General features: G+C 36.3%; 1 protein-coding gene and 1 non-coding gene across 2 annotated transcripts; both read left to right on the forward strand.

The window, feature by feature from the left end:
* Window positions 1–1,359: 1,359 nt before the first annotated feature.
* LOC143235869 (U6 spliceosomal RNA) lies at window positions 1,360–1,466 on the forward strand. Its single transcript, XR_013019407.1, has one exon. It is a non-coding gene; the product is annotated as a U6 spliceosomal RNA (small nuclear RNA).
* LOC143234853 (cyclin-dependent kinase 2-associated protein 2-like) lies at window positions 1,361–13,786 on the forward strand. Its single transcript, XM_076472531.1, has 3 exons — window positions 1,361–1,486; window positions 2,460–2,520; window positions 10,567–13,786. The coding sequence occupies exons 2-3, from the start codon at window positions 2,488–2,490 to the stop codon at window positions 10,900–10,902; spliced, it is 369 nt and encodes a 122-aa protein (XP_076328646.1). The 5' UTR covers window positions 1,361–1,486; window positions 2,460–2,487; the 3' UTR covers window positions 10,903–13,786.
* The last annotated feature ends 2,434 nt before the right edge of the window (window positions 13,787–16,220 follow it).

Here is a 16,220-nt window from a genome sequence, read left to right on the forward strand (position 1 = left end):
AAAGATACTCGCCTTTTCAACTGTGGGAGTGTTATAATATGGTAGTCAGTGCTAAGGAAAGTTGTAGGGCATGGTGATGCCTAGCTGTGTTCCAACTAATCCATTACTTCAAACCTAGGTATGGCTAGTGAAAATAAACCTCGTGTAGCTTTGCTGGATATTCAACAATCGAGAATAGAATACATTCTGAATTACTTCAGCATAGGTGTCCCGAATCCTTGAAAACTCACAAGAGAAAACTATGGTCGATATCATACCCATACGCTGAAAATTCTCGCGTCTATTTGCTTAGGCTTCGAATCTTTTAAGCACCTAGCGACGCCTCTAAACTTTAGACTACAAAAATTACTGAATTTTCTTCTGCTTTCTTGAAGCACTGTCCAGCATTTAGTGTACTCATCGAATTGGCCTGGCATGGCCAAGTGGGTTAAGGCGTTTGACTCGTAATCTTAGGGTCGCAGGTTCGAATCCCGGTCGCACCAAACATGCTCGCCTTTTCAGCCGTGGGGGCGTTATAATTTGACGGTCAATCCCACTAATTTGACTTGTTGTTTTAAGATAAATAAAGATTGACTTTATTTTATTTAACATTGTAACCAGTGTATTTTTTAAACCTAGTCGAGTGACATTATAAACTTTATGTAATATTCTAATAGTTCCTAATGGAAAGGTAAATCGATATGCGACAGTACAATGTACTCGAGGATAAAACAAAATGATTTCCCATTCAAGCGTTTTGTTTTCAGAAGTTTGATTACCAAATGTACACTCTTGTATCACTTTAAAACTGACTTATTTCTGTTTCAAGTACTACCAACTTGATGGTTTGTTTGTTTGTTTGTTTTTGAAATTTCGCACAAAGCTACTCGAGGGCTATCTGCACTAGCCGTCCCTAATTTAGCAGTGTAAGACTAGAGGGAAGGCAGCTAGTCATCACCACCCACCGCCAACTCTTTGGCTACTCTTTTACCAACGAATAGTGGGATTGACTGTCACATTATAACGCCCCCACGGCTGAAAGGGCGAGCATGTTTGGCGCAACCGGGATTCGAACCCGCGATCCTCAGATTACTAGTCGCACGCCTTAACACGCTTGGCCAGGCCGGGCCCCAAACTTGATGGCTTTAGCATTACAAGGACGAAAGACTATTTGGTTTATTTGCACAAAAAGATAAAATTTATAAGGGAACAATACGATATCGAGAATCAAATACAGACTAACGTTTCGTATGATAGTATTAAATTAGTGATTTTAATAATTGTCAGTGGACCTACAATTGATTTGAGACGGAAATGTTTTATTATTAATTACAAGCACAATATATTTTATTATAAACACGTGTTCATAAAAGATCAATCGTACTTGCTTCGGCAGTACATATACTAAAACTGGGACGTTACAAAGAAGATTAGCATGGCCCATACACAAGGGTGGCACGCAAAATCGTGAAGCGTATGTTTTCAGTGTGCCTTCGTGGCGGGAATGGTAAGTAATTCTAAACGTTAAAAACTTATAAGCGAAATAAAGCACGAAAAACTATGTAATAAAATGACGTTACGAGTTCCAAAGAGACCTTTCGTCAAATAATGGGGCTCGTGAGGTGTGCTGGGATAGGACTGGAGACAAGTGCTGTAGTTGCTATTTATATCATCAACTTGCTGTTAACATTTGTTAGTACTGCCGTAGAGTGGATTGTTGAAATTTATTTTTTAGTGATAAAGTAATATCGTCCTGATTTTAAGTTATCATTGTTACTATTAATTTTGACCGAGAGAAGGTAAAGTTTTAAATTCGAACACTGTGTTGCATATTACCATCACTAGAATTAGTATTACAGAATGTATTAATATAGTTGATTTTTGTTATTCCTAAAAATTCATGTGAACCCTAACTTAGCCTTTTACTTTTACACTGTGTTGTGTTTTAATACTTATTAATAATAATAGTAATAGTTGTAGTAACGATAGCTCATTATAAAACTAAAAGTTATAGTTTATACTGAACATTTGTTTTCCAAGAAATTTAATGCAAGTTTTTACGACTAAAAATAGAGTGATTCAGGTTTTTTATAGTTTACTTGTAATGGGTTATATTTTTCCTTTACCAGGAATTAGTTATAAAGTTATAAACTGTTATTGAAGTTTGTGATCATTTTTGGTGATACAAATAATCACGGAAGAATTCTGTGTAATATTCAGTAGCCTAAAATTAAAACGTGTAAAAACTTAACTAATTCACCGTATAGTTTAGTCAACGAGTTTAAGTGGGGTAGCAGAATTTCAATTTAGTTTTCATTTATGATTTATTGCATAATGAAAGTAAGAAAAAAATAAGTAAAGAAATTGTAGAATTCCGTACATAAATGTAAATGAAATCTGAATGAGATTAAGTTTAAAATGAAAATGTTTACTAGTAAACTGTTATGAATTATATCACTATCACATTGTATTTTTTGAAGGGCAATTTGGAAGGTTGATAAGGTAAAGATGAACAGTATGCCAGTGATGAAGTCAAAAGATGTGAATATTTATAAAGTATTTGTGTAAATATATTGGTTTAAAATTTAATGCAACAGAGTAAAACATTACACTTTATAGCTTATTTATTTAATAAATACTCTTGATTAAATGCTTTTCATAAACTAAAACTATTTGGAGAGACTTGTATGAATGTAAGCCTTTTATATTTTCATACAGTGAGTTGTGATAACTAGTATGAACTTTAGTGATTAACTCTAGTAACTTGTGAACTAATTATAATATCTTTGCATGATAAGATTTAATAGCTTTTGTAAATAATCAGTTATATCCTTTTACTAGCTGTATCTGTTGTTTTATATATTAGAACTAAATAAATTTGTGATGTGGCAGTTTTAAAGAATTAGTTATACATTAAGCCAAGTAAAAAAAAAAACAGTTATAGTTTGGAGTTTTAGAAAGGAGGGGAGGTCCTTTAAAATGACTTTTTTGACAAAGTTTGCACCCCATTTCAATGTAATTATTACTTGTTTTTAAATATTTCATGTCAAACAGAAGCATTTGTTTCAATTTTTCATCAGAATGTTACAGAATTTATGAAAAATAAGGAGAACAGATGCCTCTGTGTTCACCCAATTTTTTATTCAGTCTTCTTTGTGTGATTGAAAAATGATGGTTAAAAAAGGAAAAAAACTGGGAAAGATGACTGCAAAGAAAGGAAGCAGGCAGAGATACTAAACAATTTTTTTTTTTTTTTTTTTTAACTGACTTTATATTGTATCTGTGGTACTTATGAGGAAATGCATTCCTATATGATATGTAGTAATAGCTTTTAAATTTACAGTGTCTTTCTGTAGTTAATTGTGTTAGCTTTTCAACTGGCAATAGTATGCTTCTATGTTTAACTGTGTTAGATCTTTAACTGGCGGTAATGTCCTTTGTGTATGGTTGCCTTTCGTAACATTATCACATACACAGCTGAAGAAGGCTTATATAAATTCTGATTGATTAGCTGTGGTAGCTTCCTTACTTACTAGAAAATTTCTTTATATGGTAAATTAAGTTACTGCACTACTTAAATATTTACTGTTTGAGGGTTGCAACTTCTCTGTACTGCAGAAAATTACACACAACATCAAAGTGTATAACTTTTAATTCTGCTAAGTTGCCCATGTATTTTGAATCTACTGGCTTTCTTCCAAGTGCAAGTCTTCTAGAGAAGACACTGATGTAAAAAAAAATAGTATTTTAGAAACAGTTGTATCTACTATTGTCGTGCAATCATATACATTCTTCTTCATTGGTCAGTTTTTTTCCCATCCTTTTATTGTAGATGCCTTTATACACCCCTAGATGTGGATTCCTGTACGTAGTGAAGGGACCTCCCAGGGAAGGTTCTGTTCCCAGTTTACCTCCTCTGGGATCTAAACATCCACCCATGTGTTTGCCGTGCGTGGCGACCCGTGAAGGGGAGGAGAGGATCCTGGTGGTTGAGGGGTCCAACTCTATCATACTACTTTGGTCTTGAATTCCTGTAGACGGGCAGCCTTTGGGTGGCCCCCCTTGGGTCAGTTGGCTGGTCCACTTGGGCTAGAGTCAACCAAGTACCAGTGTTGGAAGTTCTCAACGGGTGTTGTGGACATTGTGCCTGATGCTGGTGTTTGGGTATAGTGTTCACGAAATCCTGACGTTGCTTCATTGTCCTTGCATGACATTGTAGTGCGTCCCCTCGTAGGGCTCCATGGTGGGTGGGGTCAATGGGTACCAAAAATTTTCTTTTTTCCCATGGATCCTCTTTCAAAAAATTTAAATAAAATAGTGAAAAAACAGTCAATAGGTAAACGACCACGTCTTGAAGACTCTGAGCAGCAATCTTCAACATCTGTAACACCTGTACCCCATTTTCTTATATTACATTCTCTTTCAGAAATACCTTTAGGGCAGTTCTCCCCCTTTTTTATTTAGAAGGGACTAGAGGGTCTTGCTGGCTCTCCAAAGTCAGTACAGAAGCTTCGATCTGGAGACATATTAGTTGAAACATCCACATCCCACCACAGTGAACTCCTCTTGAATTCAACAGCAGTTGAGGTTACCCCTCATGCTACCTTGAATTCATCACGAGGAGTTATTGTTGAAAGGGATTTGAAGAATGTCCCTGAGTCAGAGATTTTCGCTGGTCTCTCCACTCAAGGAGTTTCTGCAGTGAGGCGCATCTCCACTCGCAAAGATGGAGTTACACTGCCAACAGATACCCTCGTTTTGACATTTACATCACCACGTGCACCTGCTACCATCAAGACAGGTTATCTAAATTGCAAGGTACAGCCGTACATTCCAAACCCTCTCTGATGTTTCCAATGTCAGAGGTTCGACCACTCAAAGACATCATGTCGTGGTTCCCTGACATGTGCTCGTTGTGGTGGCAAGGACCACGATGCCTATGAATGTGACATGGAGCCACATTGCGTCAACTACAATGGTTCTCACCCTTCCTACTTTCGTTCTTGCCCAAAATGGTTGGAGGAAAAAGAGGTGCAGCATTTGAAAACGATTCATAACATTAGTTATCCTGAGGCTCGAAATTGCTGCCTGCCACTCCATCTCGGACATATGCTACTGCACTTCGTTCCACAACTACAGTGAGAGTACAGACAGATCTCTCTGTGCCTCCAAGAGAATCGTTTTCAAAACAAATGAAAAGCCTTTTGACTTCCATGGTTAAAAAGGTTGATGAATCGACTTCCACACCCATATCTGTTCCTCCCATACATTCCAACAAACCTCAAGATCCACATCCTTCAGTTTCAAATACAGGCATTTCTTCTGATACATCTTTTTCTCCCACCCCAAGAGGCAAAACAATCATTCGTTCGCATTCTCAGTCACTGGAATCCCCTTCCAATAACAAAGACCTGCCTAATTGACCCAGGGCAGGATCCATGGAGGTTGATAGACCTCCTCCGACTAAGGACAGTAAGGAAAAAAGACGTGGTCATAAACAGAAGGGTTCTCCAGCCACTTCGCCTACTATTAAAAATGGCCACCTTGATACAATGGAACTGTGTAGGTTTACGTTCTAATCTGGATGATATCAAAACACTGATTGCTTCCTACCATACTGTATGTCTTTCCTTACAAGAAACATTTCCAAAACCTTCTGATACAGTCACCATTTGGCAGTTTTCTCTGTACAGAAATGACAGTCTGTGTGATGGATGAGTACATGGAGGGGTGGCACTATTGGTTGATCAGCATGTGCCCACGCTGTCTTTGTCACTCAACACACCTTTGGAGGCCATAGCCATCCGTGTTTCCTTGGGTCATACCATCACTGTTTGTTCTTTCTACCTGTCCCCTGGAGAGACGTATGATCATTCAGACCTTGATGCTCTCATTGAACAGTTGCCGTCTCCCTTTCTACTCCTGGGGGACTTACCCTCTGGGGAAATGCTGTTATTGATGGGAGGGGTTGCTCTGTAGAGCGTATGCTCTCTGATCACAATTTTTCTCTTTTCAGTACTGGTTCTTCCACTTATTTTCATGCACTCAGTCAGTCCTTTACCATTATTGATCTCTCAGTTTGCTCCCCTTCATCATTCTCCCATTTTTCATGGAGGGTTGATAATTATCCACTTGGCAGTGATCATTTTCTTATACTTTTGAGAGAGAATGGCCGTGGTTGATGCCACCCTACCCGCGTGCCCCGGTGGAAGCTGGATCAGGCAGACTGGTCTACTTTCACTCCTGTCCCAGAGAACTTGATCCTGACATTGTGAATCAGTCATCAATAGACGACTGTGTGGCAGCAGTAACAGGCTGTATTATACAAGCTGCTGCTCAGTGTATTCCTAAAACCTCAACATGTTTTCCACGATATCCTCGTCCGTGGTGGAATCCTGCTTGCCACTTAGCACGGAAGGCTCAAAAACGGGCCTGGGATACTTTTTTGTAGATATCCCACACTTTCGAACCGCGTCGCTTTCCAAATGGCCCGTGCACATGCTAGGTGGGTAAGATGTCAAAGCCAGAAGGAATCTTGGATTAAGTTCACAACTAGCATATCTTCTACCACCAGTTCCAAGGTCATATGGGACAGGATTTAAAAGGTCAGTGGGCTCTACAATTCTGTCCCCCTCTCGATCTTACTCTCTGATGGTCAGGAGGTGGCTGATGTTTGGAGCATCACTGATACTCTAGGTGAAAGCTTTTGCCGGGTATCTAGCACTTCTGCATGTTCCTTTACCTTCTTGGCCATCAAGACTCGGGCAGAGCGTTCACCTCTTTCCTTTCTAACTGATTGTCTCTTTGACTATAGTTGTCCCTTTACACTGGTGGAACTGAAAATGTCCCTTCATCGATCTGGCAGTACATCTGTTGGACCTGATGATTTACACTATGACATGCTGCACCATCTATCTCCTGCTTCTCTTCTAATTGTCTTTAACTGGATCTGGCAGGAGTATGTTTTTTCTGATGCCTGGTGCCAGGCTATTATTTTACCTTTCTCTTAGCCAGGGAAAGATCCCAAGATTCCTTCAAACTACCGTCCAATTGCTTTGATGAACTGTCTCTGTAAGACCTTAGAAAAGATGGTTAATGCTCATTTTGTTTGGTTCATCGAATCAAACAACCTCCTCTCTCCCACCCAGTATGGGTTCCGATGACAGCACTCCACCTCAGACCACCTAATTCGACTTGAAACATCAATCAGAGAAGCCTTTCTCAAACGCCAACATCTTGTATCAATATTCTTTGACATTGAGAAGTATTATGACACAACATGGAGGTATAGCATTTTGTGAGACCTCCATACATATGGGTTACGTGGCCATTTACCCATGTTTATTAAAAAATTTTTAATGGACAGGAGATTCCAAGTTCCTGTGGGTTCGACACTTTCCAGTTCTTTTGTACAGGAACTTGGAGTCCCTCAAGGCTGTGTTTTGAGTGTCACACTTTTCAGTATAAAGATAAATGCCATCACTGAACAACTCCCTCTCACTATTGCGAATGCGCTGTATGTCAACGACTTTCACATCTCATGTCAGTCGTCGAACATTTGATATATTGAGCAGCAACTACAAACTGCCCTCAATCGTGTACAGAAGTGGACTATGGCGAACAGCTTTAATTTCTCTCTCTCTAAAACCGTTTGCATGCACTTTTGCTACCAACGGGGTATTCACCCTGATCCTGAACTTCATATTGGTGAAGTTTCACTGCCAGTGGTCCCTGAGACCAAGTTCTTGGGGCTTATCTTTGACCGTAAGCTGACCTTTATACCACACTTAAAGCAGCTACGGGTCAAATGCAGAAGAGCACTGAACATCCTCCGTGTCCTACCTACTACCAGTTGGGGAGCAGGTAGATGTTCTGCGTTAAAGGTATATCATGCTCTTATTCGATCAAAACTTGACTATGGATCAATGGTCAATGGCTCTGCCAGAACCTCGGCCTTAAAGATGCTAGACCCCATTCATCACCAAGGACTTCGACTCTGCACTGGGGCTTTCCGCACCTCTCCAATTCAAAGCTTATACGTTGAATCTCATGAACCTTCTCTGCACCTTCGCCGTTTGCAACTATCTTTACAATATTCTTCGAAACTTCTTTCCTTACCAAAGCATCCCACCTGGGGATGTGTTTTCCTTCCTCAGTGGGCCATACTTTTTCAGAACAGACGATCTGCCATTGCTCCGTTTGGTCTTCGCATCCAGGCGCAATTGGATGACTTAGGTCTGTCCTTGGATAACATTGCAGATTCTACGGGTCAGCCCATCCCACCATGGCTAATTACAGCCCCCAAATGTGACCTTTCTTATAGTCATCTGAAAAAGGCAGATACTCCAGATTGGAAGTACTGGCTTTTATTTAATGAACATCTTTCAAACAATCGTTCCGTTCCAATTTATACAGATGGTTCGAAATCAGGTAATTCAGTGGGCTCTGCCATGGTTTGCTGCGGTTCGGTGGTTGCACATAGAATCCCCTCTACAGCTTCTGTGTTCACTGCTGACCTCTATGCCATATCTCTTGCCCTGGATCATATTGAAGCTGAGCAGTACTCCAATTGCACTATTTATACTGACTCGCTTAATTCTCTACTGGCCCTGGAATAGCTACACGTTGGCTCACACCCTGTTCTCGCTGATATTCAAAACCAACTGGCCCATTTCTCATTAACTGCTACTTCTGTCCAGTTTTTCTGGATACCAGGTCATGTTGGTATTCGCGGGAACGAGCATGCAGACACTGCAGCTAAATCTATCTGCTCAGGCACTATCAACACTGTGCCTATTTTGTACATGGACTATGGTCCTGTATTCAAGGCTCGGCTCCATTCCAGCTGGCAGTCCACTTTGAGTGAGCATCGTGACAACAAGCTTTTTCAAATAAAATCCTATATTGGGCTTTGGCTATCTAGCTTCTTTAAGGTTTGGAAGGAGGAAGTTATTCTAACTAGACTACACATTTGTCACAGTTTTTTAACTCATCGTTTTCTTTTATCTGGAACTGATGCACCAGTGTGTAGTTTGTGTAACACTCAAATCACTATTAGCCACATTTTACTTTCTTGCCATCGTTACGATTCTCAACAATGGCACTATTTTAAACATGTTTTTTCCCAGGGTTTATCTGTAACATTGGACAGTGTTATTGGTCATGGTGACACTGTCCACCTTGATGACGTTTTTAGTTTTTTAATGGCCATTAATCTTTTTAATCTCATTTAAGTGTTGGATATTTATTCATTACACCTTTTTAATTGTGGTTCCCTTTTCACAGTTTCATTCTCTCTAGTTCAATTTGACATTGAAAAATGGCCAGAACATTAAATAACTCGACACCAGGACTGGAAAGGCCAACTTCAGGTGACTAACGCTGCTGTTTGAACTATCCATTTGAACTACCCATTTGTAGTACTGGCGAGTTGTTATTCCAATTTTGATGCATGTCTTTTAAACTTTTATTACCTTACCCTTTGGTACTGGCCATAACCCAGATCCAGGACAGGAAAGACCAACTTCATGTGACTGACAGTGGTTTTGGTACTTGCCTGTTAGTCTTCCTGGCAGGTTATGATCATTACCATTCTGCTACAGAAGTTCTTTACAACTTTATAGATTGTATGCCAACATCGGTTTTATGCAATTTTCTGTTTTTAATTGCTGTTTTGTTTTTACCTTCGTTTACTTTTACAAATTTTATTACATTTACTTTACTTTTACCTTTTTTACTGGACATTGGGCTACTCATTATTACAATTTTGCTATATGTCTTTTACAACTTCTATTATTTTACATTTTGATAATGGCTGCTATGACATATAATCCGGAACCAGGACTGGAAAGGCCAACTTCAGGTGACTGACGGTGGTTCTTGTACTTACCTGTTAGTCTTCCTGGCGGGTTATAATCATTACCATTTTGCTAGAGTAAGTACTTTACAACTTCTTTTACTCTGCTTTCTCTCTTACCATTGTAAACTAGGTGTGAACATTGGTTTTATGCTTTTTCTGTTTTTCAATGATGTTTTCTTTTACCTTCATTTCCTCTTCTGTATTTTACTACATTTAATTTATTTTTACCTTTTTATCGGACGTTTGGCGCAGATAGCCTAGCTGCTTTGTGCCATAAAACACTAAATCAATCAATCAGTCAAGCCTTTATATATGTGAAATTTTGTTACACACTGAGTAGGTCTTATTTGTAGTTTTTAAGACTTGTAATTGCACTCCATTGGTATGTATATATAAAATTTTTGTTTAATACTTAAGGTAAATAATAATAAGAAAAATGTTCTGTAGTAGTTTTTCTTTATTCTAATATCCTGTGCTTTTTTAACTATGTGTATCAATACATATTTGACATTATCAGATGTATGGCAATACAACTTTTATCACAAAAGTAAAAAATGTTTAAAGATAAATTAGAAGAACATTTTGATCTACACAGATGTGTACTAGACAAGTTTCCACTGACAAATGTAATTATTGAATTCATAAAATTGTTTTGAATAGTCCAGACATTCATTATTTTACACAGTAATATTAATCATAATTCATGTAGCTCCTGTTATTGTTTTTAGGTATATTTGGAAAAAATGGATGAAGATTCAGTATCTAATGATTTTCCATCCCAGAGTAATCCAGCCACTACTTTGAATAATCCCATTACTCCAAGAAATGGTGTGGATGTTACTGTTGTAACATCTGTTTCAGGACTTTGTGCACCTTCTGTGACAAGGCAGTCTCCTTCAAAATATACTCAGCTACTTGCAGTGATTGAGGAAATGGGAAAAGATATTCGACCTACATATGCAGGAAGTAAGAGTTCTGCTGAACGCTTAAAACGTGGTATTGTTCATGCTCGTATTTTACTACGAGAATGCCTAATGGAAACGGAAAGAAATGCTAGAAGTTAAAATGTTTTTCATCATGTTTTGGAAAGTTATTTTTGTTGTTTTTTACACTGTACATGGTCAGTTCTTCTCTTTTTGGTAGAAGAACTTTGAGAGTGGTTGGATGTTGATTATGTTTGTCACTTTGCCAGTATATAGGATACAAGTAGATTTATATAATGAAGTTAATTTGGATAAATTTATCATGTGGGAATTCAAGAAAAGTTGCATCTTTTATAGCAGTATTGTTTAATTCATTGTAGCTTGGTTGAGAAATGCTCTTTTTCTTAAAAACACACATACAGTTTTTATTTTTTAAATGATTAGAAGATTTTCATTTTTGCTGTGATGTCTGTCAGTTGTGAACTCTTGTATTGGAGGAAAGACTTTTTTCTAATACAATACTTACACCTCCTTTCACAAGATTAGCTCTTCTGGTTCAGTGCTGTTTTGTGTATTCAAAAATTTTCTTTACACCTGCTTCAAGCTTTGCACTCCCCATTTGTTGAAATTACTATATTCAGTCATGTCTGTCATGTAAATTATCATGCATCGTCTCTTAAACAATAGTAGCATGATATGTGATATGCTTGACTCCATCTACATTCCTCTACTAAATTTTAATATCTTGTTTGTTTGGCAGCATTTCAGTTAGGACGTGATCTTTTGTGTCTTTATTGTTGCTTGTTGTTCACCTTTGTTTTCCCTCTTAAGGGATTAACTTTCTCTTAATTTGATTAATTCAACTTGATTCTTCTATTAACTTTTATCAGTTCATTCAAGTTGCCTTATTTCTACACTCATATTTGATGTTAATTTTCTGTGTTTTGAATTCTGAAGTTAACACTACCATTTCAGAGGTGACAAGCCTCAGGTGTGGGCTAACCAATGAAGGATTTACTTGCCTTTTTGCATCAGGAGATTGAACATTACATGGTCCAACCTTTATTCCTAGCCCTCATGACTCTTACTAACTTTTCTGAGGTTTTGTTGGTTGACAAAGAATTAATTTTTTCCATCCCCAGAATTTGCTATTTATTACTGTTCCAAATCTATGTCTGATAAGCCAAATTCAGTCTTAATGAATTTGTCTCACATTTGTGATATTGACTCCCACTTTCTTGCCCAAGACTTCACACACTCACTATTGAGATGTGTTGTTCCAGAAGTTCAATTGATGGTTAATTACCTCATAATTACTTCATAAACATGCCCATTTCAAACCTTACCAGGTTACCTGTCTTCCTATACAAATGTTCTCTTTGTGGCACATGGAATTGTTTTGTTTCTATGCTTTACTGTCTGTTGTTCACTTATGGGGATGTTATTGGTTTTGGATGGTACTGGCCTGATCTCCAAAACATATGCAGAAATAAGTGCAGGTCTTAATCCCTGATTCTTGCATTTGAGGTGAAGATCAAAGGATCTTCATCCTACCCTTACATGGATGTCAGTACTGAGTATGCTTTCTGTGTACTATCCACTCTACACCTCACCATTTCTGCCCTTGTGTATTACACATAGGCAAAGAGTATACCTGGCTTAGAAGTGGTGTCAGGGATATTCTTCAGACACATTTTTGGTACTTTTGTTGTTCTCTCACAATGGTCTCTCCTCCTTCTTAATGTGGGATTCTAGCTAATTCTAGCTAATCTTGTGAGATGATAAATACTCTATTGTAAGTTATAATTTTCCAATACTTAATATGTGTTTCTGATAGATGCTTAACATCCTCTCACACTTTCCACCTCTCCTCCCCACTTTCTTCAGTGCTCACACCATCTGCTAAACTTCAATGTGAAGGTTCAGTAGTGGAGTGTAGAAGGAATCGCATGTCATGCTACTGTTGGTTAAGAGATTATGCATGATGATTTACATGCTGGAATATAGTAATTCCAATAAGGGGGGAGTATGAGGCATGGGGTATACATAAAGAAAAACTTTTTTATATGGAAGGTAGCAATGAATGAGAATAGCTAATATTGTGGAAAGGTAAGTGTGTATTGGAAGTATATTTTCAGCATAGGAGTTTGACACTAGATATAGCAGATATAGTGTGGTTAAAATATTGTTATACATTCTTTACTTGTACTCATACTATCTTAGAATAAGTTATATGGTGGATGTAACTTGATGTTATTGTAGTCCTTTTACATATAAACATTTCTAAATATATTTCTATTTCATTATGTTTAATCAAATTGAACTTCATTACATTATTTTCAAAACAGGGTTTTTACTACTTAGAAAAGATGTTTTTGCACATTAGGAGTTGTACAGATTGAAGGAAGCTTATATTGAAGACTAAATCTAGTTTATGCTTGTGTATGAAATGTTTCCTGTTAACCTAATATTAAGATTATTGATAAATGACATCCTAAAAACATGATATAAATGTGCATCTAGCTCCAGAAACTTAATTTTGTTGTTTCAAATATGAAATTGTTCTATAAAAAAAAACAACAAATATTGATTATAATATCTAAAAGCTCCTAGTGATTTGGCAGTAAGTTTAAGGGCTTATATTGCTAAAAATGTGGGGTTTGGTCCCCATGGTGGATATATCAGAAATGAATGTGCAGTTTTATTTTTAATAACAAACTATCGTAAGGTTTTATGTTGTTAACACCTTTTTTTCAAGACACAAAAATAATAGTTAATGACTAATTATGTTTGTGATATTATATTATCTCAAGTTTTAGTCTTGGTACAAGAAAATCATCACTGAAGCAAGAGTTACAGGAGATGTGTTGAAAATGCAATGTAAATTTAAAAAGATTTAAAATCATAAGTGATTGTAAACACTGAATACTTTTAAATAATTTAGAATTTTACATTTTATGATAGAAATAATTGTGGCTGTATTAGTATGATATTTTATGTGGAATAAATGATTTTTAGAGTAAAATTGTATTGTTATTTTGCTAACTATAAATATTTTTCATTGAGCTGCTTCATTTGTGATATATAATTGTTAACTTTGTATTAATATTTTTGAGTCTTATATGAGAAACCCAGTAAGGAAATTTGCTTTTTCTAGGGAATTAACAATTTAATGTTTATAAAACATGTGAAATTTTACTTTGTTTTTCAAATTTTAACTTCTTAAAAAATTGTCAGAGTTATGTTACTTGTTCGGTGTGAAATTAAATGCAATTATAAAAAAATAAAAACAAATTTTTTTGGGGATAGGGGAGATAGGTAAATCAACATATCATCCAGTGACAATATTTTATAGTTGACAAATTATTTATAATTTGAAGTTTGTCATTTTTCATTAACCAGTTCTTTAGTAATAAAAAGAAGTTAAAAGTACAAAGTCCAAAGTCTATAAAATGATGTTAAGAACATGGGGGTATACAATTTACGTGGTTCAAGACAATCCAGTACAAAATGCTACCACATTAAACAAATTAATTTTTTCTTCCATATTTTCTATTACACTAGTCTATTGCACTAATGATAAAATGACCATTTATGTGGAGTTATTCATTCATTGTGATTCCAATATTTATGTGCATTTTGTGGCTTAAAACATTTTTAATCATTGATAAATGTTTGTCAGCTACTTTAAAAATTACTGACAAAAATAAGAGAAATGTTATAAAATCAGCAAAATTATCGGTTATTTGCAGTAACATTAGCACTTTTGTGCTGAACTGTCTTGCAAAGTTACTAATAAATTAACCCCTTTTTAAAATGTTTAGACCTAGAATAAAAAAGCATGCTCAAAAATAGCATAGACAGGTAGACACAGTTTATTAAAAATTATGTTGAAATATGCAGCGAGATATTGAAATTGTTCTAATCATAAAATTAAAACTTTCTTTTTTTTTGGTTAAATACATTTTTTGCTACTTTGTTCATTAGAGGTGCTTTAGTTTTCACATTGTGTAAGGAGTGACTCTTCAGTTGTTCATTTTGACATGTACAGTAGAACTCGCTGTGGTGGCATTCCTCATCCTCCATAGAAATAAACATGATCTTTTCACTTTCTAGTTTATCCAAGGTGCTGGGCATAGTAATATCATTTTATTGAAGCAACATTGAGAATTATCTGATCTCTCCAAAAATATCCTCAAGTGAAAACATGTTGCCTTGTCTTCATAATTCTTTTTATCCATGAAAAAGTTTCTATGTCCACAGTTATGCATACTTGATTATTCAGAAGTTTGTAATGAGCTATCTGATTATATCCATCATGTTTCACTGTGTCTGTTGTGCTTAAAGAAGTGATCCTCCATTATTCCTGCTACTACATTTATTTAACTAAACTTTTTTTCATATATAAGACACAGGTGAATGATGGGATGCCAATAAATTGTAGTTGCATGATGATTTAAAGCTGTTCTTCAGGTCAAACAAGTTCCAACTTATAACCTATGTAGTGTATTTCAACAAGCTATGGTGCATTTAGTATCAGTGGTGTGCCCAAACCATGTGTACAGACAGATTGACATTGTTTCGTTACTACAAAGTCTAACATTCTGGTTATGAGGTTTCCAAAATAACCTTAAATTTGACATTTCTATGTTGGCAACCTGCAAGTATACAGCATGAAAATTTGTTTTTTTATCTGGACATATGCAATTTGTTTTTCTGTATCAGTTCTGTCTATCCTCTGTCAGTCACAAAGAGGCATTGGCACCATGTAGTCATACTTTATTGTACAGAGTACCAGTAATTTCAGAGATGGATATCCTGACATGCATAGTCATTGCAATAGGTTTTGCTTTATAAAATCTCTCTACTGCAAAATTTATGTTAGGAAGTCAATAAATGATATTTCATTGATACCTATGTAGAACAACTTACCAGTTTTTATTAAACTTTTAGAATCTACTTTCTTTAGACTTTTTTACGTATCTCCAGTAGTAGTAGTAGTCCTTTTTTTAACATTCATGATATTGTACTCTTTTTGTTGTGATATTGGTGACAAAAAATCTGTTGCTAAATAGCCCTGAAAGTGTCTTACTTGTCTGTTTATTGTATTTTAACCATTATATGATTATTTTAGGTTGTGGTGATAAGGATGGGATAAATAGTTTAAGGCAGAGTAAAATTAACAATTTTATGTCAGTGGAAGTTACAATATAGAGAATTTAGAAGTCATTAAAAGACTCTCATATAAACTCCATTAGGGGTCTGCCTAACACATTGGGATAACATGCATCTGACTGAAACCAATCAATTTTTAACAATGTAACACCCAAAGCTATTATGATTTTATAGAAATTTTTGAGTGATAGCATGCTGTCTGTGAAAACAAAGGACTTGCAACAGCTTTAGAAGTTGTGGCTGGCTATGAGTAATATTGGTTAATTTAATACTTGTGACAAGTT

The sequence above is a fragment of the Tachypleus tridentatus genome, chromosome 12, assembly GCF_004210375.1.
Source record: "Tachypleus tridentatus isolate NWPU-2018 chromosome 12, ASM421037v1, whole genome shotgun sequence".
Taxonomy (NCBI): Eukaryota; Metazoa; Arthropoda; class Merostomata; order Xiphosura; family Limulidae; genus Tachypleus; species Tachypleus tridentatus.

What these genes read in the sequence shown, in the direction of transcription:
- LOC143234853 (XM_076472531.1), top strand. Translation starts at nt 2,488, where the DNA reads ATGAACAGTATGCCAGTGATGAAGTCAAAAGAT. An exon ending in CAGTGATGAAGTCAAAAGAT is followed by an intron (nt 2,521 to 10,566) that starts GTGAATATTTAT and finishes TATTGTTTTTAG; the next exon opens with GTATATTTGGAAAAAATGGA.